Source organism: Apostichopus japonicus, chromosome 17 (assembly GCF_037975245.1).
Source record: "Apostichopus japonicus isolate 1M-3 chromosome 17, ASM3797524v1, whole genome shotgun sequence".
NCBI classification, from domain to species: domain Eukaryota; kingdom Metazoa; phylum Echinodermata; class Holothuroidea; order Aspidochirotida; family Stichopodidae; genus Apostichopus; species Apostichopus japonicus.
In genome coordinates, this window is record NC_092577.1 from 5,795,001 (window position 1) to 5,819,205 (window position 24,205).

A 24,205-nucleotide genomic window follows, 5' to 3' on the forward strand; every position below is an offset into this window, starting at 1 on the left:
GATATGGCAAGGATATTTGCACAGCCTCTTTAGTAATGTATTTTAGTTTGGTATTTATGAAGGAGATATATAGATAGACCCGAATGAATAACAGTTTGAACTACTTCCGGTTGAAGTTGCTTTTCGCAAGAAAAAAAAACAGAATTGTAAGGATTGAGACTCTTTTTTTGAGGTCAAATCGAATCATTAAGAATTTCGAATCGAAACTAATTAAACAGCTTCAAGACAAGATGAAAAAAAATATAGGCTACTTCAGAATTCAAGGCGATTGCTGTCATGGCATAAATGCGACAGTGAATCGCAATAAACACCTGTGTTGCTAAATTTGCATAATTCATTAACCACTCCTTGCTTGAATGATGATAATGATGATGATTGACGAAATTTTTCACACTTGCTTACTTTATATATTTCGGTTTGTCTCTTATCTCTCTCTCTCTAGGACCTCAGTTACAGGGATATGCTCAGTCGCTGCTCGGGTAGGGGGTATGGTTGCCCCTCTAATCCTGGTATTGGGACAATATTGGGTCTCTCTACCCCTTGTCTGTTTCGGAGTCTCGGCCATCTTGGCTGCATTCCTTATGTTTATGCTTCCAGAGACCAAAGGTAGATCAATGCCTGATACAATAGGAGACTCAGTTAAGCTAAGGCGAGTGCCTGTCAGGTGAGACTATACGATACAAGGATAAGGAGTGTAGTAACAAAACCAGATATTCCCAATGTTATGTTATGTTATTTTTATGAAACTAGGAGGGTGAACTGTAAAAAAGAAGGGGTAAAATGCTGTGTATTAACGTTTGACGCATTAGGCGTGTGGTCCAGGGCCCAATCAGTGACCCTGTGGAGGGTAGGGGAGAAGAACCTGTTATTCAATACAGTTTGGTACAACCTTTAGACGAATGAGGAAAGCTTTAAATTTTGCACATCAGCCCCATACATTATATCGCTGGAAAAGAGGAAATTCTTAAGGAAAATACTTATTTTAGAAGTTATGAGTAAGTAGTAGTAGTAGTAGTAGTAGTAGTAACAATATTAATAATAATAATGATAATGATGACGACGACGACGTCGATGACGACGACGATGACGACGATGACGATGATGACGATGATGATAATAATCATCTATTTTCCAAATGGAACAGCTGTTGTTGATTTGTCCATCACCCTGCAGGCCGCAGATATATGTTGTGTTTGTTTCTTCTTTAACTTTCAAAATGACAGTACCATATACGTAGACCTTTCATATTTAAGTTCCTTTTTTTGGCAGACCTACGAAATACATTTTCTTTTCTTTTGATGTTTACAGAAATGAAGACAATTCTGTCGGTGGCGCTGTTACAACAACCAACACGATTACATCGTAGCGCGCACTGTCTTGGACGGTAATATAAGGGTTGTTTAGAGGGACACAATATGGAGACCAAACTTCAAATGTGATTCAATTAAAGTAGATAAAAATCCTCCCATCATCTTTGACTTAAGGAATTTATTTGAAAAAAAAGAAAGAAAGTTATCATACACGAGTGATTTTTTTTATTAGCTTCATTTTAGCTGTGGCTGAGGTAACTATTGTTTAAAAGAATATTTCAGACGGGCGAGAACTATTTTTGAGTAGGAAAACCGTTTTGATAGGAATTTAATCTAAGTAGGTGGCAGAAACTTGGATACCATTCTTTCATACCATTTTTAGTATAACTGGTTGAAGTTGGCACATTTTTATAACATGTGTGTTAAAACTTACACAATAGAAATGGACATCCCTACAGTCACATTTATCACGTTCAAACGTTCAAAATCTAAATATCTAAATAAAGACATGTATATAACTTGTCATTGAACTTGTCCAGGCATGTTCATGTCAACATTAAATTGATACTGGCTTCTCGGCCTTTTGGCTAAGATCATGTGTAGTATCTGTACCCTTTCAAGGGGAATCGTAATGCACACCCGACGATGATCACACAGTCACAGTCCCGATGCAAGGGGACTGGGGTTGAGATCGGATCAGTCGTTAGGCAGTTTGGATTTCGTGCCCAGGTTCTTTCCTGGGCGATTTTTTTTCTTAAAAAGTACATTAAATTGATCCATGAACTATCATTTTCACTGAACGTTGGTTCTCTGGTGTAGGGTCGCATGCATCAAACAAATGGTACAACGAAGTAAAAAAAAATACCGCTTAATAGGGGGCGGTAATCACAAATAAATTCCTGATGGAATGTTATTATTTCTATCATACCACTATGACAGAAATGTATTCCTGCTTGAAGGTTAACCATCATTGTCCGAAAAAGAGGCTAAAAGTAGTCCAACTGAAGTGCTTGGTCTTGCATATTTTCAATGATCATCATTGTCTTGTCTGCCTGTATGTAAAACAGCATAAAAATACAGATGAATTACAGCATTTCAGAAATTCTTTGGTTAAATCTGGATGTTACTCCGAGGTAGCAAAAACCTATAAGCGGTCATAAAAATAAAATTTGCGTGATGCCCAGGATAGGTCAAGACCTCAGCTATCATGTGGTAGGTAGCATATGCCATATGAACAAAACGTCTATCTATGCTTTTAGAAGGACTTGGAGACTAACGACACCTTTTCAGGTTTTTGTTTTTAATTTTGTAGAGGAGCGCCCTCACTTTGAGATGCTCGCTGATTTGACTAAAATCACAGAATTTTAAAGAAAGATTTTAGACAGAATTTTAGATTTTATGTCATAGTGCAACAAAACAAAACAAAGTAACCATTACTGATAATTTTTTCCCAAATCTTTTCGGCTCTATGAACGTTCACAATTCAATAAAAGCTTACAAGTCTGAATACTGAAACGTTTTTCTTTCAAACCTATATCGAGCATGATGACGTCATACACATGCATAGCAACCGTGTTTGTCATAAAACAACATTAATTTTTGTCCTTGACAAATCTATTATTCATGCATTGTGATTATGTTATTGTAAGCCATAAGGGCATAGTATTTTTTTTACTTTTTTTGGCACTTCTACAACAGAACTCACATAATGGTCTAAGTGTTGTGAGCTAAGTTTAGTTCAGCTACTATGATTGATTGGCATAAACCTTAGTAATTTATCAAAACATGAACGGTTTGTGTATAGTGCAATCTGGACGTAGCTAATATGACAGGATTTGAACATTTTCAGTAACATATGCACGAACTTTATGGGGAAAAAATCCGGTGACGAATGGTTAATTAATAAACGTAATTATGACAGTAGATATAGTATATAATTGTTTATCTATAAAATCGAACGGATGCAACCGGACTGAAGTTTGCTGCAATGAAACTTAGGTTATCTGTCGAATCGGTAAAACGTTTAAAAAAAAATCTTTTTTTAAACCTCAATTTTGTTGGTAAGAATAAATTTATTAAATATATGGCAATATTAAATTTGGAATGCAAATTTTAATCTTATCTCGATTTTCACTATTTTTAGCATTCCGTTTTGCTTTTTACCTCTACTTTGCGTGGCTGGGTTGCACTATACAAAACAACTAAACAGTCTGCAATTTTGCGTGTGATGTGTATGGATGCAACTACATAGTAATAGCCGAACAAGGGCGTGCCTAGCTTGTCATACCTCAACGAAAACTGGATTTGTGTGTTACTTGAGTATATAGTGGGTGTACTGAACTTCGTCGGATCGAGGAGACTCGCAAAGATACCAGCGCGTTAACTGTTTCTCTGACTTTCAATAATGTAATACTTTATATATTGCCCCTTTTTTGCTAACTTTGAAGTCTTTAAGCAACTGCCATGGCAATTTTCTGAGCCTACGGTGATGTTTTTCTAAGCCTAACTTTGGCCACAAATTTCCTTAAAAAAACAACATGATATATACTTGGACGCAGCTATAGTGACGTGATCAAAGGTTTGGGGGGGGGGGGGGGAGCGTTGAAGGATTTACATTCAGCCGAGGAAGAATAAGACCACTCCTACCATAAAGGTTCACGCTTGCCCTGTCTAAATATCAGTCGGCGGAATCACCCCCGCCCCACCCAGGCCCCCTGAAATTCTGTGCACGCCACTTCTTTGCCGAACTTCATTTACAGGTGACCCAAGTTTACTGTTACACCGGCTCCATAAAGTACTGAAGCACTTTTAATTCCCTCAACTTCACGCCTCTTTCTTCCCCCATCACCGGCTCGTGAGTCTCCTTGTTGAGTACTTGAGTAAATCGACCCTTGAGACAATGGCGTATAACCTACCGGTCCGTAATGATGCGGCAGGGTCCCAAATGCACCAATCGATTGTCTTTTGACAAAAATCACGCACATTGAAGTTTGTATAATGAAGGTGACCTAATTAAATGCCCCGTTCCACTAGTCGAAAATGTATGCCTAATGGGTAACCCGGGTGAGTGGCACTCACCCATATCCGTATGGCCAATCTACCAGTTATAATTACGTTCCCCAACAATTGTCCTACTTGCTCTGCCTTTTCCATCAATCTTCCCCTTCCCTCACCCCTCGACTCACCAATCCCCCTCCAGCCCCCCCCCCCCCACACACACACATGTCACACACAAGCAACCTAAACTAAAGTAGCATAATCGCTTCGTGCTCTGCGCTCCTTCAGTTATGCGTGGGAGGTCGTGCACAGTAACGAATGTGCTGCGCTGCTGTTCACACTAGCTCTCTCTATTTGTACAGTATACCAGTTCTACAAGCCGGGTATAGGGAATCTGACTGTATAGTGGGCTCATAGCAGAAGAGAATCGCTGTTTCTGACGTTGATATTCCAGGGAATATTTCTGCCATAAGCCGATCTACTCGTGCAATCTGTTACGGAGCGATGGCGGCCCAAAAGGGTGTTCAGGACTACCTGGAGAAACACAAAATAAGTGCATTGTTTGAGGTGAGAGCTATTGATGGACAATTTCCTCGAATATGAGTATCGTCCAGAATGGTTGAGGCCTAACTTTAGGCTAGGCTACCGTTAGGCTAGATATATTTTATTATACTGGGTTAACAAATACGCTAGGCCTAAGTCTGGATAAACCAGGCTAGCCGTACAATCACTTAGTAATGTGCTTACGTTAGTAGCCAACTACTAGAGCTTAACTAGTAGTAGCCTCAAGTGACCTAGCCTAACTCCTTGAGAAATATTTCTATAAAAAAAAATGAGCTGAAGTCCAGATGGATGGAGGTCTAGTCTAGGCCTTTGGCTAACATTAATGTTTTGTGTAAGGCAAAGACTGTGGCTGCATACAGGCCAAGCCTACAGTACACTAAATTGTTCAATCGGGCCAGTAAACCCTTACGTTAACAGTTGAGATGAGGCCTATCCTTAACCTTAAAGACAACAAGTCTAGGAATAGGACATAAATTATTAGCCTCATGTCACTTTTGGCCTAGCCTAATGGGACATAGCCTAGGCCTACCATCAATAGTTAAAGCAGCTTTAGCCTGTTGTGAGTTACTAGGCCGAACTGTAGGCCCAACAATTAGTCTACAGTAAAGACCTAGTCTAGTGCTAAGACAGAAGCACGTAAACAAACAGGCCTAGCTTAGGCAAAGTGTTAATCCCAAAACACCAAACCAAGTTAATTGTCACTGTAGTTCTATATGGTAACAATAGGTACATTTTTCTAGATAAACAACCTACCCAGTGTCACCATAAAGGAGGCTCTCCTTGGACTTTAAATGTTTATCAATAAGGCCTAATTGTAGCTATATGAAATTCTCACTCATGCACCAGTGACCAGCGAGCCAAATGTACATTAGCCACGCAAGGAGTTTGGCAACATACTAATTCTTCCATATACTTAATTCTCATATTTATTTTGATATACTGCACACCTTAATTTACATAATGTAGTGCCTTGTGTAGAGTTTTACAGTTTTGGGCTTCTCTGTACTGTAGTAACTCAAAATATAGATCACTTTTAGTGAAGTACTCTTAAAGAATTTGCCCACTTGTGGGCAAATTCTTTCAGAGTAGTAATTGAGGTAGGCCTATATATGTAAATTGTACATGTTGTAGTTATTTTGTTTTTAAATTTAATATTCCATAGTGTCTAGGAATGAGTTTTGAAATTTTAAGGTCAGATTCAGTAAAGAAAGTATTTACAGTTAGGATACAGTATATGAAGTTTAATACTTAATATGTTAAACTATGGTTGCAATCCTTATAATCTTCCAGACTCCATATCAACAGCCCATTTTTAAGATTCCATTTTCTTCACATACTGTATGTGCTATCTGTCAGACTAATGTGCTTTAATTCTGGACATCAAAACTGTACAACCAAGTATAGCATACTGTAGTACAGTAAGTTGCACTTGTGTAGCAAATGCATTGTTTATAGTGGTACTGTAGTTCTTAACTGTGTGTGATAGCAGCTATGTAGTAATTCTGGTGTTTCTGCCAAATGGTCGCCTGATCACCTGATCCTCTTAATTTATGTGACTGAAAGTAGAATTTGTACAGTCGTGTATAGAGGTACAGTAAGGCCTTCTCATACGACCTAACAACAGTTAAACCCTGGTCTTTGCTACAACTTATCACATCCAAATGAGCACAACATTTTCAAACAGTTGCACCCTGGGGAACAACGGTGCCCTAGGGGACTTTCCATAGGGTGCTGCCACATGTGCATGCAACTATAGTTACCTTGCATGTCCCCATTTATGCCCCTGGGTGGTGAAAAGACACATTGTCATTCCCAGTGATGTGGCCAACACTGGTAAGGACTTGTAATGATCCGGCCAGGACTCGATCCTGCCAGGACTCGATCCGGCCAGGACTCGATCCGGCCAGGACTCGATCCGGCCAGGACTCGATCCTGTAATCCTTAGATCTCAAGTCCTTTGCCTTTCCATTAGACTACCATCCTCCCCAGTAGCGAGCCACATAATATGTCAATGGTATTAAAATGAGATTCAGCCAAATTCATGAAAAAATACAGGACCGGTCAAGTTTAAATTTCACATACAGTATGTAATGAAGAAAAAGTTGGAAAATGGGGGAAAAAGCATAAACATGACCGAATAATGACATTGGTTTCAGTGTCAACACTGGTAACATTCTACCTATTAAATTTGAAAAAAAGAAGGGAGTGAGGCAGGCTTGGGGTAATCGTAATCAGTAATCGTAATCGATTACAATCGATTACATTTTTTGAAGTAATCGTAATCTTAATCGTACACAGATTTACAAGTCCATACAGTTTTTATGCATGGCTGAATTTTGCGCATATCCCAGATGGAACAGGACTTTTATTCTGCTATCTCTGTCATATTTAAGCCAAAGAGGGTGGATGGGTTTGTGTCGCTTTTAGTCTACACATATTACTATGGTGCACCTAGTCCTGAAATTAACATATATATCAAATTTAATGGACATGTAAACTGTTTCTCTAGCTCTCATTGGATGATCATAGTCACATGTCGCTTTCTTGTGAGCTCGACTTGGATGAAATCGACATATGTACTGTACAGAAGAAATTGACAAACAGTACAGTATGTCAAATTAAATAGACATGTCGGTGGCTCATGCTCTCATTGGATGAGCATAGTGATACTTTTCTGATAGTAAGTCTGATTGGAAGAAGTTCACATACAGTTTTATGTCGAATTGTCAATTTAACTGGACATGTGTTGGTTTTTCCTGCTCTCCATCAATTAATTCATTTATTTATTCAACCAATGTTTAAACAAGTATAACACATCAAAATCAGAACCTTCCTCCTGCTCCGTATTAAATATGAGTAAGAAATGTATTCATAAAAATATGTGAAGATATACAAATATGTGAGAATCTAAAATTATAAGAAATATGTAAAGGTATGCACAAAAATGTAAGAAATCCAAAAAAGTGAAAAAAAATGAATATAAAAAATTTGTAAATATATGTACAGTAGCTAAACGCTGAAAAGTGTCAAAATGTGCAAAACTAGACGCTTATTTCACCAAGAAGTACAGACACAGCAAATAGAAGGTAGAAAATTAAAATATAACCATAACCAGGGTGATTCGAATGACTCATAATTTTGTCCAATCTCTTAGCGGTCTTTTCTAGATAGATTATGTGCAAGCGACGGCAGAGTGGTACAGGTCTATGATTTTTTCCACAGACCGAATTATAGACTCATTGGAAGATCATTGTCACATGCGTTTTCTTTTGCTCTGATGAGATGAAATCGACATTTGTCTAATTAAATTGACAGTTTTTTTTCCAATCAAAGCTAGCACCAGAACTGGCTAGTGGCAATGGTCTTCCAACGTGGAAGAAAAGCCGAAATATGTCATTTTAATTTAACATAATCTCAATTTCTTTGACATACTGTATGTTGATTTCATCCAGTCAGAGTATGAGAAACTTACATGTCAATTTAATCTGACATGTATATATGTCAATTTCAGGACGTACAGTATGGCACACTAAGCGCACCATACTGTATATCATGTACAGTACCTACACAGCTCAAGTAAGAACTATGGCGCACACTAGGCGCACCATATATCATGTACAGTACCCAGGGATGTGCCCAGGATTTCATGAGTGCAGGGTATACTGATCGCCATCCTGCGGGAGGGGTCTAGGGGGGCAGGGGTGTCCCCCTCCCCTTTGAGAAATTTTGTGATTTTTGAAGGTGCTCAGATGCCAAATGCTGGCACTTGTGTAGCTTTTTAAGCACATACACAAGTACTAGTTTTGCTAACAATTTCCTTTTTTTACTTTTTTTCAATTTATGTTGAATATATTGAATATAGGAATGTTGGGATTTTAGATGAAAATAGTGCTGGGCTGGATTCACGATTTTTAAGACAGTGCTGGCGGTAATTTTCAGTGCTGGGTGTGCCGCCCAGCATGGGCACATCCCTGAGTTACTAAACACATAGTGAGGACGTATGGCACACTAGGCACACCAAAGCTATGTACAGTACCTACACATAGTAAGGTAGTATGGCACACTAGGCGCACCATATATCATGCACAGTATCTACACATAGTAAGGACGTATGGCACACTATGGGCACCATATATCATGTACAGTATCTACACATAGTAAGGTAGTATGGCACACCAGCTTGTCAACACGATATCTCAAGATAGGAATCAGGGATATTTTTTCATAGCAAGTAGATGCCCCATATCAAGTAGAATAAGTTCATTCTTTTTGGTACAGGTCAAAGGTCATCTGAGATCACCAGAGTTAAAACTGAAACCTTGTAAACATGATACCTCAAGTTAGGAAGCATGCATACTTTTTATACCTGGCCTTGTAAACAGGGTATCTCAAGATGGGAGACCTGGATACTTCACATACAGTACTTATCATGTGGATGTATGATATTGAATAGAACTCAATTGTTTTAGGTGGAGATCAAAGATCATCTGGGTCACCAGCTGTCAATCGCTGAAACCTTGTAAACATGATATCTCGTGGTAGAAATCATGGATACTTCTCATCAGTGTTGGAAAACCTTGTTAAAGAGCATAAAGGCGTGGGGTCCAGGGGCCCGCCCTAGGGCCCTGGTGGGGTCAGGGGGTGGAACCCCTTGTAGGGGTCCAGGGGGCGAAGACCCCGGAAAATTTTGGTATTTTTGCGTGTCTGGCGATAAAAAATTCACAGTAGAGGATGCAAAATACTGACAACTTTTTTAATTTAAATTGTCACGGAGCTGATGAAAATTTTAAAATGACAAGTTAGAGTAGCTACATTATATATGTTATAAAATGAAAAGAGATTTAATCTGTCTTACAATCTTTAAAAAGTTGAACTTACAGAACTTCCGATATTATGAAACAGACAACGTTCGGCAAAACCCTGTTTACAGACTGCCTAACAATGAATAGCGCACACTACGTACATCAGTTTACAACTGCAGTACGGTTTAACACTACTTAAATACTACGGTAGGCTGCTGTACATGTGCTGCGAATTTCCCCAGGTACCTTACCAAACAACTGTGCGCTCATCCCCTGTCTAACACCTGTTTGTTAACTTTTTTGGCAAGTTTCCAAGAAACGTTTCATGGAGTATTCCCCATGATACACGAGGCACATCGAGGCCCCACTAGCTATGGCCATCTTTATGAATGTAAACCTTGTAATAAAATATGTTTTAGGCCACTAGGCATGATAAACTAAATGCTTAATATTATTTCCATGTTCTTGTAGAAAACGTCAAGTTCGCAAAATACAATTAGTTGTGTTTTTGTAGTTACGTGAGATCCGTAACCAACGAGGTGGTTAGGCTATTTGCTATGCACTTAACTATGGTAGGATATTATTTTTTCCGTATTTTGGAAATTCTAGAAAATACTTTCTTTTCCCGCTGCTTAACACCAGATGTGGTCTTACGGTTTATTCATAAATGGGTGTACTAGAGCCTTGTTTACATGATATAAGTTGCATTTAGCACGATATGCCAGTTTCGCGTGAATTTTTCGAAAGTGTTTTGATGGATCTTTCGTAAAATTTGAAAGGTGTACCAAATTACTTTTCGTACACAATTGGTAATTTCTCTACTGATTTTCAGAGTTGTTCTTACAGTCAAGTGAATAAGTTGAACATTGAGTATATACTCCGCGAATGCAAGAAAACGATCCGGGGATTGCCAGCAGGCAAATGTTTTATTTGCGGGATTACTGAGTCAGTTCAAGGGAATCCCACACCTTAGAGGGAACATTGAATTGAAGTCAAATTCATACGAAAGAAAACGTTTACTAACTAACATACAATATAAGTATAAAAAAAATGGGGAATGGCAATATTGTTCAAAACATTTCCCACGAGGCTGATTTATTACAGCAACCTTCCCGCGCTGGAGCGTGTGTGTCTGTGTGACATGGCCCTTGTGAGTGGGTTGGGGACACATCATTACTCGTTATAGGCTATTGTGACTAAAATTGCGAGCAAGCTCTCTGGACATTTTTCTTTTGTTTCTGAAACTTTTCTTCCCTTATTGTTTTTACAGATATACTTTTTTGCTCCTTCGTGTTTTTTTCAAAGTTGCGTCCCGTTTTTTTTTTTCGTTTTTTTCCCCCCGATTTTTTTTCCCCTCCAGCCAGGCTGGATTTCCCGCGAGCATCGCGGATTTCCCGCGAACCTGGTTCGGAAGGTTCGCAAGGTTTTCCAGCCCTGCTTCTCATACTGTACATGGATTGGCATATTGAGCACAAGAACCCCATTGTTGTTGGTGTAGGTCAAAGTTCATTTGAGGTCACCAGGTGGGAATCATGGATAGTTCTCATACTTGGTGTGTGGACGCATCACATTGAGTACGTTCAAGATCCCTATCGTTTTTGGTGGAGGTGTGTATCGACACGTACAGTAGACTGACCTGTGTTTACCATGTCATATATATGTGTAATTGTACAGCAAAATACAGTAGTTGTTCAGTACATTTATATTTTAAGAACTATTTCTAGTGAACAAGCAAAACGCTAGTGTAATGAAGTCATCAAGATCTCAATGCAAATTGCATTCTGGTTATTATTAGTATAAATTTTGTGTTTTTAATTTTTTTTAAATTTGTCATGATTGAGTAAGTGTTTTTCTATTGCTACTGTTAAGTGAAATATGTTGATATAAAACCACACTTGAATCGTAATACTGTACTGACATACTGTATGTATATATATATACACTAACAGAGGCAATATAATTGATCAAGTATTGTATAGCAAACTGCTTGACATTAAAGACTTACACCCATCCACCTTGCCTTGTTTGTGCAGTAATGCGATCAGCAGCTTTTTTGTACATTATATCAAAGACTCTCACATTAGAACATAAACAAATCTGATTAAAACTGGTGTTTATCTCGTAGTGAACCTGAAATATTTCCTAATAAGGGTAAGCCTAAGTCCGTATACAGAAGTACACTACAAAAGTCTAAGTACTCAAGTTTCAAATCACAGAGCTATACTGTAATATACAGAGAATAAGTTAACCAGACTTATTGCATGAAAGCCATGGCAGAATGATATGCAAACATGTACTTTTCAAATTGGTACAATCAATAACCCTTTTCTTTTTCATAAAGGAACTACATCTGACACTAAAGCATTTTCAGATACTGTAAGACAATTTTCAGAGTCTGATTCAAAACTGCTATTGAGACACAAATTTGAACACTTAATCATTCCCTCAGCTGTACAATACACTGCACACTTAACAAAATAAAAGCATGACAAAACAAAAAAAAACAAACAAATAAAAAAAAAAACATTCTCAAAATTTCATTCACTGGTTCAACAGCAGCACCTCTGCTTCCTACAGTATACATACATGTATTGTTAAACTGCAATAAAAATGCAGTGTTTTGTCACTGGCAGCAGTGCAAAGCGAATACTTTTTTGTTTTATTAACTGTTTTGTTTATCATTTAATTCGTTTTCTCCATGGCAACGAAATGGCAGCCAACACTTAAACTTTCTTTTTTTTATGACTTAGTTATGAATAAATGTACAGCTCTGTGTATAACAATTGAACACATTTTGTTCCCCTTTAGCTGTGTAAGCAGTGGCGGTGTGTTCCATGCCGACTGCACTTGTAATGTCCAAAAAAAAAAAAAAAATGGGATTTGGAGACCTTTATTCCACTTCATATTGCCAGCTCCTGCTTCCTCACAACAACCCTGCTATATTCAAACATTGGATGCTTGACAGCTTTCATTGCTATGAGACACAAATTGTTTGTTTTTATGTTGCCATGACGATAACCATCTGTTTGTTTGATGCGAGGCAAAAGTGTAATTGGAAAATCCTGCTTGTACGGGAGTCTGTACGCAGTAGTAGTTAGTACACTTGCAATGTGGCACCAGTCAAGGGGAAGGACTTTCTTTTAATGATTGGGAAGTTTTGAAATACTTTCACTTGGTTGAAGATGAAGCGCTTGTGTAATGGCAAAATTAAAGGTTGAAGTGATTTAAAAATGGAAATAAAATTGTAGTCAGTTAGAGGGAAGAGGAGAGCTCTGAACATTGGTGTGCATTCGACTTCATGTATGTCGGTACTATATAGTATTATGTATCGGGCTGATCAGTCTCTTGTGCACTGTACTATAACTTGTGCACTGTACGTATGGGATACATATATGGCAGTGTATGGGTTTTTTACTGTAGGCTTCAGTATATAATGTATATTGGATCGAAGCATGTGTTAGAAATCAATCAATATATATCGCTCAAAAAGCAAAAAAAAAAAAAAAAAATGAAAAAGAGCACAATGGTTGAACATGTGTACATGTTAAGTGTAAATGGTTATATGTTCTGTGTATTAATGCTTATAGCCTTTCACGCACAAGAATTTATCAGTTTAAGAAATTTACGGATGCATGCATTGCATGCAAAATTTGTGCCTGGGTGAAACTTGTTTGTACATTGCAGGTACAGTGATGACATACCTATATCCACATTGGGTCAGTATATTCATAATGTGGGGTAGGTACCACCACATATATCCCTCCAGATTACACATCCTGGACTCCAAGATTGGTGATTTTGACTAAACAACAACAACAACAATAATAAAAAAAAAAAGTATTAGCTCATTTGTTTTGACATTAATATCCACAAAGCAGTTAATGAAATTCTGCTTATAACACTGTTTTACTTACGAGTGATAAGATTTTTAACATGTGCGATTTGGATATCCCACAGTGAAAAACAATACAAAATGTGCCCAAACCCAGGACTCCCATGCTGGTCAAATAGTTACTGTAAGAGTTGGCAGGCAGGCATGCATGCAAACAGTGGAATTCTGTGTACATTTATGTACATTACTGAAGGTCTAGGTATTCATATTGTAAATCCCTCAAAATTCACACTAATTTACTGACTAAATGCAAGTGCATTTTGCTATTTGCCACGCCCCAAAGAATTTTTTTTTTTTAAAATTCTGCATTATTCTGTCAGTAGACATTTTCAAGAACACAAATCACTTAAATGATACTGTATCTGTGGAAATTGATTTTGAATAGCGATTGGATTTTCAAGCAAAATATCACAACTTTTTTTAGCAATTATGGTAAATGCTAAAAACTGTCTGTACTTCAAATACACGGCAGATATATGCCGATTGGTATAGTGCGTATCTATATTTGTACTCATTTTTTGTATTGTACTTTACCCTTCAGGGTTAAGGATTTTTCTGTTTGTCTCTTGGACAACCACGATTATTATCTTTTGTCAAATTATGTTAATATGTAATTAGCTTTTGTGAATTGTTTGAACAGCAAATAGTAGAAAACATATTTAGTTATTTCATTATCTCCAGAGTAAGAGAGTGGTACTGATATTTATAGTTTTCCCATTTTAGTTACAATGTAACCAGAATTTGATGTGGCCAAATAGTTAGTCATCTGTCAGATGACCACCCACTACGGCTGATTTGGGTCGTCCGTCCGAACAGAAATTTTGTCATCTCGGACGTTAACGAATATTGAATTTTATGATCTTATTTCTTTGTTTTCAGGATTTGATGTCAAAGCTGGTTAACACACTGCCATCTGAACCGGTACCGTATCTCATTAAAATCCTACAGAAGTTTGAAGAGAAAGCCAAAAAACAGGTAAGTACTGTATGTTTGTAAATTAGAACACTGCAGCTCTCTCCTCCAATATAAATAATATATATTCATTTTACTATGATATTTTGCAACCGGAATGTTGAGAGGGACCTGTAACCATCACTGTTGATACCTGTTTTGTGTGTGTGTGTGTGTGTGTCAGTGATTGTGAATGTGACTCACTAGCAGCATGTAGTACTGTATGTACAGTATCATGTTGTCGTTATTCAAGCTGCTTTGCTAGAGAACGTGATACTGTAGTTATTAATCCCCCAAAATAAATGTCCTTCACCCCCAAAAAATTCAATCCAATGTTTTAACATTTTTGATATCCGCATAATTACCAAATATCACACAGATTTTGAGCACAACAGCTGTTGCCACAGTGACTATTTCCCTAGATAATACTGTAGGCCTTCAATGGAAGTATGGAATTGTCTTTCCCTTTTAATGGGAATAAGGTACGGCTACAGTACTTGTACAATTTACCAACATGCTGAGCACTTCTTGGAGAACTGTGAATTACAATTAAAAACACTGTTAATCGCTTAAAATGTATTGTTTAGTGTACAGCTCCTACTGTACACAACCAGGTGCTTGACCTTGTATCTGTCATGTGCAGTTTTTTATTAGATTTTTTTTTTTTTTTGGGGAGGGGGGGCTTTAGTTCCATTCCTGGGGTGCATAGCAAGCTTTCCACTTTACATTAAGTAAATCTTGCAAATATATATATTGCATATGGACAAGCTTACAGTTATTACCAATGAATGCAAGTTGGAAGAATTTTTCCAACAATAATAAAGCTTGTAAATTAAAAAACTTGAGACAAAGTGCTCACAACTTGTGGTACCTTGCAGTGTTTACTTACAGTGCTATTGTTACTGTGGGTAATACCTGGAATTATGTCAATACCACTAAACGTACAACCTGCATACCTATATATATCCGCCATCATTGTCCAAATTTAAAAAAAGAAATTTGGTACATGTAACTGTAGCTGTGGCTTTCCTGTTTCTATGATCACAGCTTTACAGATAGTGAATATTTTCCCCCGTCGTCATAGCAACTGACACAACTGCAGTCAAGTGTGGGGTATTATTGCTAGGCTTTTAATCACCAAAATAAACTTTCTCTCCAGAGGGGGAGGGACTTAAGAAAAAAGTACAGACCTAACAATTTTTTCTTCAGTGAAAAACATGTTTGGTGATATCCAGGGTTGTGTTTCGTAGAAGTGGAAAAAATAGAGAAAAGATTAAAGAAAATCAGCTTCTGACTTTAATGTAGTGTGTAAGGCAATGGTAAAGTTCCAACAGGAAGCAAACATATATTTATAGTACAGTGTACATACTTTGTTATGTGCAGAGTGAAAACATGAATGTGGGAGGTGCAACATTAATCCAGAACATTGTGCACATGTATGACTTATAATGTATAGTTTTTATCGTATCATATATGGTTGCATAGAATACAGTACCATATATTGGTGTCAGATTTGTTGATACGTGAGTGACTTTTTTTTTTGGCTGGACAGTGGACATGCTGTACCAAAGTTAATCAGTGCTCTAAGGTCTTGCCTCAAGTGTTTTTATGAACAGACTTACTGTAGTTTAATCCATACAGAATACTGCACAGTGTTGCAGGCTGTGCAGTAGATCAGACAGTCTATACAGTATACTGTACAGTGCAAATTTCACAATCTTTGCCACGTGCTATAATCTTGCGAGTGCTTCCAAAATCTACTGGCTAACTTGGTACCGTGACAAGTGTAATATCTTTTCTGGTAGTTTGGTAATATGATCAAAATTTGATTGAATCACTAAGTAGATGTTCAAAGGATAAAGTTACAAGCCCAAAGCAAAATCACAAGGATTGCCATTATTGCTATTAAAAAAACCTCTTAAGTTTAAAAGCAGATTTTCTCTCTGTTTAATCAATATTGCAAAATTATGGTACATGTAATATTATGTACAGGTGTTATATCAGTGATGACATGTATGTATGTGTGTATGTATAATTCTGTGTATGTATGTATGTATGTATTGTATGTATAGTATGTACTGTATGTATGTATGACATGTATGAGAGTACAGTAGCTCATAATGATCGAGTGTGTGTTACTGTACAGTACATGCATTCATTGAACGCTTCACCTTCTCATACTATACTGTACAGTACTGTAGTCATCAAACTAATTTCATTTGTGGTAATATTAATCTTAAATGCCTTTTCTTTATAAATTGTCCAATCAATCGAGCAGCATCCAAAGGAACCCAGCAAACCAAGAACGCCAGTAGTAGTTAAAACCAAATCGCCATCAGCCACCCCCACAGAGGCCAAACGAAGCCGTCCAACAGTGGTCAGAACCATCTCATCGGGTACTTCAGAATGGACCGTGTTGCCAAGTTAGTGCTCAATTTTTAAACTTCAAAATTCTTTTTCTTTTATGTTCAACTTTATATATAATATTTTCTACTTGTTAAAGTGTGTTGATGGTCTCTCACTCTATCGATTAACATCTATTTCTAAATTAACATAAAATTTAACCTTTGTGCCCTTACTGTACATGTTGTTTCTTATAATACTTTCCCAACATGATTGACATTGTCCTAGTTAACCGTACAGTACTTCAGGAAACTTCAAATTTGTGTCAAATTTATATTTTCCAAGAAATTGAGCATTGGTGGTTCCCAATGAAGACCTCATTTAGCTGGTGAGGAAAGTAAAATGTCATTTCTGAAAAATACAGTACTGTAGTTTGGACACAGTTCTCAGCTCAAGTTGGTTCAAAACGGTCTTCATGTGGTTGCCTTCTAGAGAAAGCTTTCTATGCATGATGCCAATAAAGATTCAGTGAAAGTTAGACAAGTTAGTCACTGAAACAACAGAACTGCATAAAAAGCAGAATCACACCACTCAACTGATACAATAAATGCTCTAAAAGTGATCTTCTGAATTATACGATGGATGTGCAGATTTAAGCATTGCCATTCAGGGGTGGGATAATTGGGGAGGGATGATGGGGGATGGGATTGATGGAGGGGGAGGGGGGTGGGGAGGTATGGAGGGTTGGGGAAGGTGGGTTGTTGAAGATGTGGGATAATTTGCATTGCTTGTCTACATCTTACAGTACTTGTAGATGAGGTGTTTTTCGTTCTGTATTTAATTATCCTTTGAGCTGGAATGGGGCCCCACCTGTGATACTTCAATATGAACACACTAGAATATATGTCAGTAGTGTGCAGGCCAGGCTATGTGTTTTTATTATTATTATTATTATGATCATTTTCTGTTTGTGTGTGATATGGAGTTGCATGGGGGCCAGAAGCTGGGCTAAACATTCCATACATAGTTGTGTGAAGACAATTGAGGTACTGTAAAAAAGATTGCCCAAACGTGATACTGTATGTACCCAGTAGTCTTGAAATTGTTGGGTCCTCGAGTTATGTACGTAGACACCTCTAAACCTGCGACGGTAGGCAACAAAACATTTAATTGTGTGACATTCATGAGTAGTTACATAATAGTTACATACAGTTAATACTGTAGCATTTAATGTACCATCAAATAAATATCTCTGCTTGTACTGTACTGCTGTGTATATTGTTTTGCAGACTTTTGTAGATTTTGCATTTGGAGCTGGTACATGAAGCATTATAACATGTACTGTAATGTGTGTACTGCTTTCCTAGGAATTTAGTGAGCATCTGGCTTAGTTTTTAGCATAAAATTTCTCTAATTGTTGACGCCCAACTCTGAGCTTTAATGTGCTGTATTTGACAGAGTGATTTTTCTGGCCAAAATTATATTTACTTTGATGGCTCCTACATATTAAGAGTGTTCAACTCAGGTTTTTTTTTCTTTCAATATTTTTTTCTTTTTTAATTATTGGGGAGGTTGGGATAATAATAATTTTTTCTTTTTGGGAGAGGGGGGAGGGGAATATTCCTGATGTTAGTACTTTGATATGTACACATACAGTACCCGTACCAAGATCTAGTGCACATATACATACTGTAAAGTGCAGTACACATGATCGAACTTTGCTACCAATACACACTAACAGAGCCAGTGTTTTTTTGGTAAGATTCACCAATCACATTACTGCTTACAAAAATCAACCAGAACTTTATAATATATATCTTGCTTGTATTGGCAAAGTTTGTAACTATGTACAGTAATGATGCAAGTTGCTAAGGAAGTACGTAAAATTGTCGGAAATTCCCCCAAAGAGAAAATAATTTTGCGGGAACCTCTAAATAAGATCCGGGAATCCCTCAATTGCACATGTCCTATTGCAAAAACTGAGCAGGGATATAATTGTTAAAAGTTTATAAAGTTGGTAGCTTCTGAATTTTGTCCCATAAAATACTTCATGGTTCCTTCACTGCATACACAAAACCCATACATATTTGCATAAATTTGCACATATATGCATAATATTTGCATATCAGTTTGCTCCCCCCTCCCTCCCAATATTATCATGTGGCGATGCAGTACTGAATAATTTATTCCCTGAGTGGGCCGATTCACGTGCTGCAAAACGTTGATGTACATGCACGATGCGTGTAGCTCTATACTGTACGTATGCACCGATGTACAATGACTCACTCAAAAACATTTAATTGTGTCCTGATATATGACAGTCTGCCATTCATTAACAATAGTCCCAATCACCCACCCACCCATTTTACATCAGTAATAGAATAAAATTGTTGGTCTGACCTACTTTTGACAGTTTAACTTGGTTTTCTAAAAAACAAAAAAACACAAAACTTTTGTAACACGTTTGGGCACCGGATGAGAGATGGTTATTTCCTAATGATCTGTACGATTTAATGTCGGTCGATTATGTCAATAGTGGAACTCATACATATCTACATTAATAAGTAGCTTGTTATTCTGTTTTTGTTGTTGCCATGTTCCTGTGTTAAACTTTACAAATATATAGATTTGGAAAAAGGTACAGGTCTGTTTGTCAACGGTACTTTTGGTTTCGTTGCTATGTATACTGTACCAGGTAATATTAAACCGGCCTGGTTAATGAACAGTTCACATTTTTTTTTCACTACAGTACTGTACATAGTTACTTTAAATTATTCTAATTTACTCCTGCGGTTTACTCAACAAATTTTTTTTTTTTTTTGTAGCGCATGGATGAATGTTTTGATCTTTTCAAGGTATTATTAAGGACAGAAAAAAAGCTAGTTATCTTACTGTATGTACGTCAAACAACTGCAAATAGGATGTGTATTATTATTATTATTGGCAGAAATAAGCAACAAAATATTATCGACCTTGCCTAAAGGGAAATGAAAAACGAGGGGAAGAGACAAGAGAAGAAAGAAATAATATCCAAGCAAGCAGTAAAGTTGGGCCAACTGAATGATGACTTTTAAAAGTCTCATTTTACTATTGTACAGACCTTTCACAAATTTATAATTTGGATGGTACCTGTCCTTGACTTTTTAATTAACTGTCCTGTACTCTAGGTTGCCAAACTGATGTAAAAACATATCTCGAACTGTTAATAATTCCAATAAGTGTGAGAGGAGGCTGTGGTAAAGCAGTTTCATTCGTTATAAAATAGGTGCATGTCGTTGAATTTTTTATTACAGTAACTGTCCTGTACTGTAGGTTACCAAACTGATTTAAAAACATGTCTCCAACTGTTAATAAAATTTCCAATAAGTTGAGAGGCAGCTGTGTTAAAGTAATTTCATAAACATATTTTTAATTCTAAAAGTAGACTATGTTAGATGGAAATGTACTAAAGTAGAGTACTGTCTCGTGGATAAATTTGTTTGTACTTTTAAACCATTTTGTTAGATAATATTATACTGCCAGCTACAGTACAGTCAGAGCAGGGCAAAGTTTTCATGGAATCCCCCACCCCCCCACCCCACAATCAACTGTGTCTCTGGCAGAGGACAAGTTGTTTACTTGAAATTTAAATTGTATTGTAACTAAAACAACCTCTTGGAAGTAGGTAAAATGATAAACTGGTATCACTCTCAAAACTGGTGACATGGTTTTCCATTCACTCTAGCCTACACGTCTCTCCTACCACAGTATAAATAGTACGTCCTACAGTGACATACTCACTGGTCATTGCTAGCCTGCTTCCATTTTACGAACCCCCAAATTTGTTAGTCCAGACGACCAAAATGTAAAGGTCCCGTTTTTGTAACCTGGGACAACCAGAATAGGAAAATCCTCAAAAAATATGTCCAGCATTATTTTGTGACTAATTATTTCCCCAAATCTGGTACAGTAGGTACTTGTGTACATAACACAATGCCAAACTACACTCAGCGACTTTTGATTTGTTTCTTAACTTTCTCTTTGATGTGTTAAAAAGTGATTTTTTTTGTTGTCTTTTAATCCATTTTGTGTGCACAAACTCTTCTCATCCATCTCTCTCTCTCTCTTTCCGCCCCCCTTTCCTCTTCTTCTTCCATGTTCTCTTCTCGTTTGACATACCTCTCACTCTGGTCATCTCCATCATCTCTGGTCTGCTGTGCATATTTCTCTCACGCCCCCCTGTCGCTACCTCTAGCCTTGGCGAACATGGGCGAGGACAGAGGTTACGAACGCCCGTGGGTGCAGAACATGAAGAAGATCTCAAGGTCTCCCGATTCCTCGGTCGAAGATGCTCCTAGAGGTAGTTAAAGTAGTTTTAACGAGGTGGTTTAACGAGGTTTGAGGAAATTTGTCTTTGTTTAAAAACCTTTACCCTGTTACTGCCCATTCTCTTAATAGATCCACAAATGACGAGAACAATAGGAACTTGTTTGTGGACTTTTACAGCAAAACTAGGTTACCGTGAGGGAAATCCAGAATTTGTCGAGGTTGTTCAAAAACTTTGGAGACCTACTGTACGGTAGATATTTCTGCCTCTTGTTTTTGCCTTTAGTTTTAGTCTTACTTGCCAAAAGATGCTATCTGTTGTATTTTAGTTAGTTGCGAGTGGCTTTGATGTGCACATATTTTGGTTTTATGTGCAAATTTCATTCTGCAAATCAGTACAGGCCTATTCTGCAATATAGTTCTTGTCCTTACTTTGCTACTGCATATAGTGTTCTGTTTATGGAAGCGTATTGCAGGTTTGTGATAAGTACAGTATGGTACAATTGACCATTTTCTTTTTTAACAATTATACAATTTATCTTTTTAATTACATGTATTGTCTTTTTCTTATATCCAAGTAGCACTGTAGAAAAATGTTTTTGACTATCAAATGTAAGCTATATGAATGATTTATGTAATAATGTAATAATATTCATTGTGTATTTATCAATTTACTGCCATAATTAAACTGTGTGGAGTAGATTATTGAGTAGTTGTAACAGGAATAGTGTGTGATAAGACCATCTCGTGTACAGTAGTTTACACCTGTAGGTATGCACAGGTGAGTTTTCACGGTTTCTCAGTTGGAAAAAACAGTCGCATCATCACAGTCCCTCTTTTATTCTTAACTTATTTCCTTTTCCCCCAATGGACAACTACACATGATTTCTGACTAAGACTTGATGATAAGAAGCAAAGACATGAAAGAATTTGCTTAGCTGATGGCACTAAGGGATCTACTCAACTTACAGTAGTTATTTGCAAGAGTAACACTAGAATTGAGCTAACTTTGTAGAATATCAAGTTTTGTGAAGAGGCCACATAGTAATTCAGAAGAGGGGGGGGAAAAAAAAAAAAAAAAAAATTATTATAATAAAAAAAAAAAATTATATAATTAAAAAAAAAAAAAAATTAATAATGAAAAAAAGACATACTATGTGTAGACTTTTCTGGCATTGGTTTATTTCTGACAGCAGAATAACGATAAGACTGCCAAGTGACTCATCTGCACATACTGTAAGTAGAATGTCTGCCCTTGAAATGCTGACAAAAAGATTGCCACATTTTGTGCATGTTTGCACTTTTAATGCAAGCAAATTGTCCCTCTGGGGGAGGGGGAGTCTAGACCTCTTTCCCCCGGAGGCCAGGCTTATGATTTTGACACTTGACCTTATTCTATCTCTACCATGCTTTGATTATTACTTTTAATTACTTGTTAAAATATGACTCAATTTTGGTGTCTATTTTCGAGAGTTGTTCTAAGAATAAAAGTACAATAATGACAGTATGCAGACATCAGTCTGTTTAATATCCTAAAACTGAATTTTTTGTCAATTTTGTGGTTTTCTGTCGTTGTTGTGGTAAATTTGAAAGACACTTCACCAATATTAGGACATTACATTGCGTAAATAGTATATAATGCTTCCTTTGTGGGTAATTTTGGGGGTAATTTTCTGATTTTATATTTGTCTCACAGGAAGCAAGAATGTACCTTAATTTACAAAGTGACAGACACGTGTGATAGTTATTTCATCACATCAAATGAATATTCAGATAATTGTGGTCACAATGGAAGATATCATACCCATATTCGTGGTTTCACACCACAGTATCTACTTTTGAATCCCTCTCTTAGTCTCTTACTGGCTCTCATACCGGCCCTTCCTTCACCTTGCCCAGTGTGACCTGGTGTTATAATTATAGCACTGTACACCCTTAATGACCAGTCACTTTTGATGATCAACCAGCCTGGTCTTCTATTTGGCACTGTACACCCTTAATGACCAGTCACCTCACTGATGATTAACCAGCCTTGTCTTCTATTTGGCACTGTACACCCTTAACCACCAGTCACTTATGATGATCAACCAGCATGGTCTTCTATTTAGCACTGTACACCCTTAACGCCCAGTCACTTATGATGATCAACCAGCCTCCTAATTCTACCCTGTGTCACCCAGTTGATCGGGAATAACCGGTTGCAAAATAAAGGGAAGTTCTAAACTTATTACCAGATCACTCTGGGCATGGTATGTGGATCAAGAGTGCTTAGTTTGTGAGGAGATAGGTAAGGCCTTTAGTTTCTGTAAGTTTCCAAACCATTAATGGCATGTAACATCAATGAAGCTACGGATGTACTGGGTACACTACTACACGGTACAGTAATACCTCCAGGAGGTTTAGCAAGATGGTAGAAATACAGCAGTGGTTTCTTTACATTGCAAAAATCTATTATTGTAGAGAAGGCTCTCTCTTGCACAGTGAAGTGCTTGCATGAGTGACTGCAGAAAAGATTTATGCCGAGTGGGAACTTTCAAAGGTGGTTCTAACTTTGCCATTGACTGGTGTTTGCAATGAAGGACTTACTCTACCTTATCATTTGCGTAACCCTTTTGTCGAAAGGTTTATAAAGGTAAGTGAACCTCTATTCATAAAAGAACCGTATTGTACTCTACCCTTCCTGTGTATTGTTAGCCAAGTTTTTTTTAAAGTTTTTATTGGGTTATTTTTGTCCTCAAAAGTACTATTCAAGATCCATTTGACACATTTTCTCATTGCAAAATTTAACCTCTTTCTTCAACAGTGCGTAAACCGAAACGTGCAGAATCTAAACAAAGCCTAGACAATGACACACCGCCAAATCAACAGCAAAGACAACCAAAGAAATCTAACGCAAAGTTGACAGCAAGTGAGTGAAACAGGTTGTCTGTAGGTATTTTACAGTAAATGCCACTTCCATCGCTTAACCTGTGTCCTTATAAAAAACAAAATAAAATAAAACTGTTAGCAAACTGCTTATCCACTAGAGAGCCTGTGTAAGA

At 37.3% G+C, this 24,205-nt stretch overlaps 2 protein-coding genes and 1 pseudogene across 9 annotated transcripts in view; all 3 read left to right on the forward strand.

Moving 5' to 3' along the window:
• LOC139985247 (organic cation transporter protein-like) overlaps window positions 1–3,426 on the forward strand; it is an 18,834-nt gene extending 15,408 nt beyond the window's left edge. For all 6 annotated transcript variants that reach the window (XM_071999522.1, XM_071999520.1, XM_071999521.1 and 3 more), the window contains exons 10-11: window positions 443–664; window positions 1,309–3,426. In XM_071999522.1, the coding sequence (XP_071855623.1) occupies window positions 443–664; window positions 1,309–1,366 (280 nt within the window). In that variant the 3' untranslated portion in view covers window positions 1,367–3,426. The remainder of the gene's footprint in view (window positions 1–442; window positions 665–1,308) is intronic.
• On the forward strand, window positions 1,878–2,101 carry LOC139957879 (U2 spliceosomal RNA; annotated as a pseudogene).
• A 1,193-nt stretch (window positions 3,427–4,619) lies between the features above and the next one.
• Window positions 4,620–24,205, forward strand: part of LOC139984367 (uncharacterized) — a 45,544-nt gene continuing 25,958 nt past the window's right edge. Inside the window, exons 1-5 of one of the 3 annotated variants that reach the window (XM_071998256.1) lie at window positions 4,623–4,874; window positions 14,445–14,540; window positions 16,795–16,939; window positions 21,094–21,198; window positions 23,968–24,072. In XM_071998256.1, the coding sequence (XP_071854357.1) occupies window positions 4,812–4,874; window positions 14,445–14,540; window positions 16,795–16,939; window positions 21,094–21,198; window positions 23,968–24,072 (514 nt within the window). In that variant the 5' untranslated portion in view covers window positions 4,623–4,811. Of the gene's footprint in view, window positions 4,875–14,444; window positions 14,541–16,794; window positions 16,940–21,093; window positions 21,199–23,967; window positions 24,073–24,205 lie in introns of all 3 variants that reach the window. The other 2 variants (XM_071998258.1, XM_071998257.1) reach the window with 2 other exon arrangements.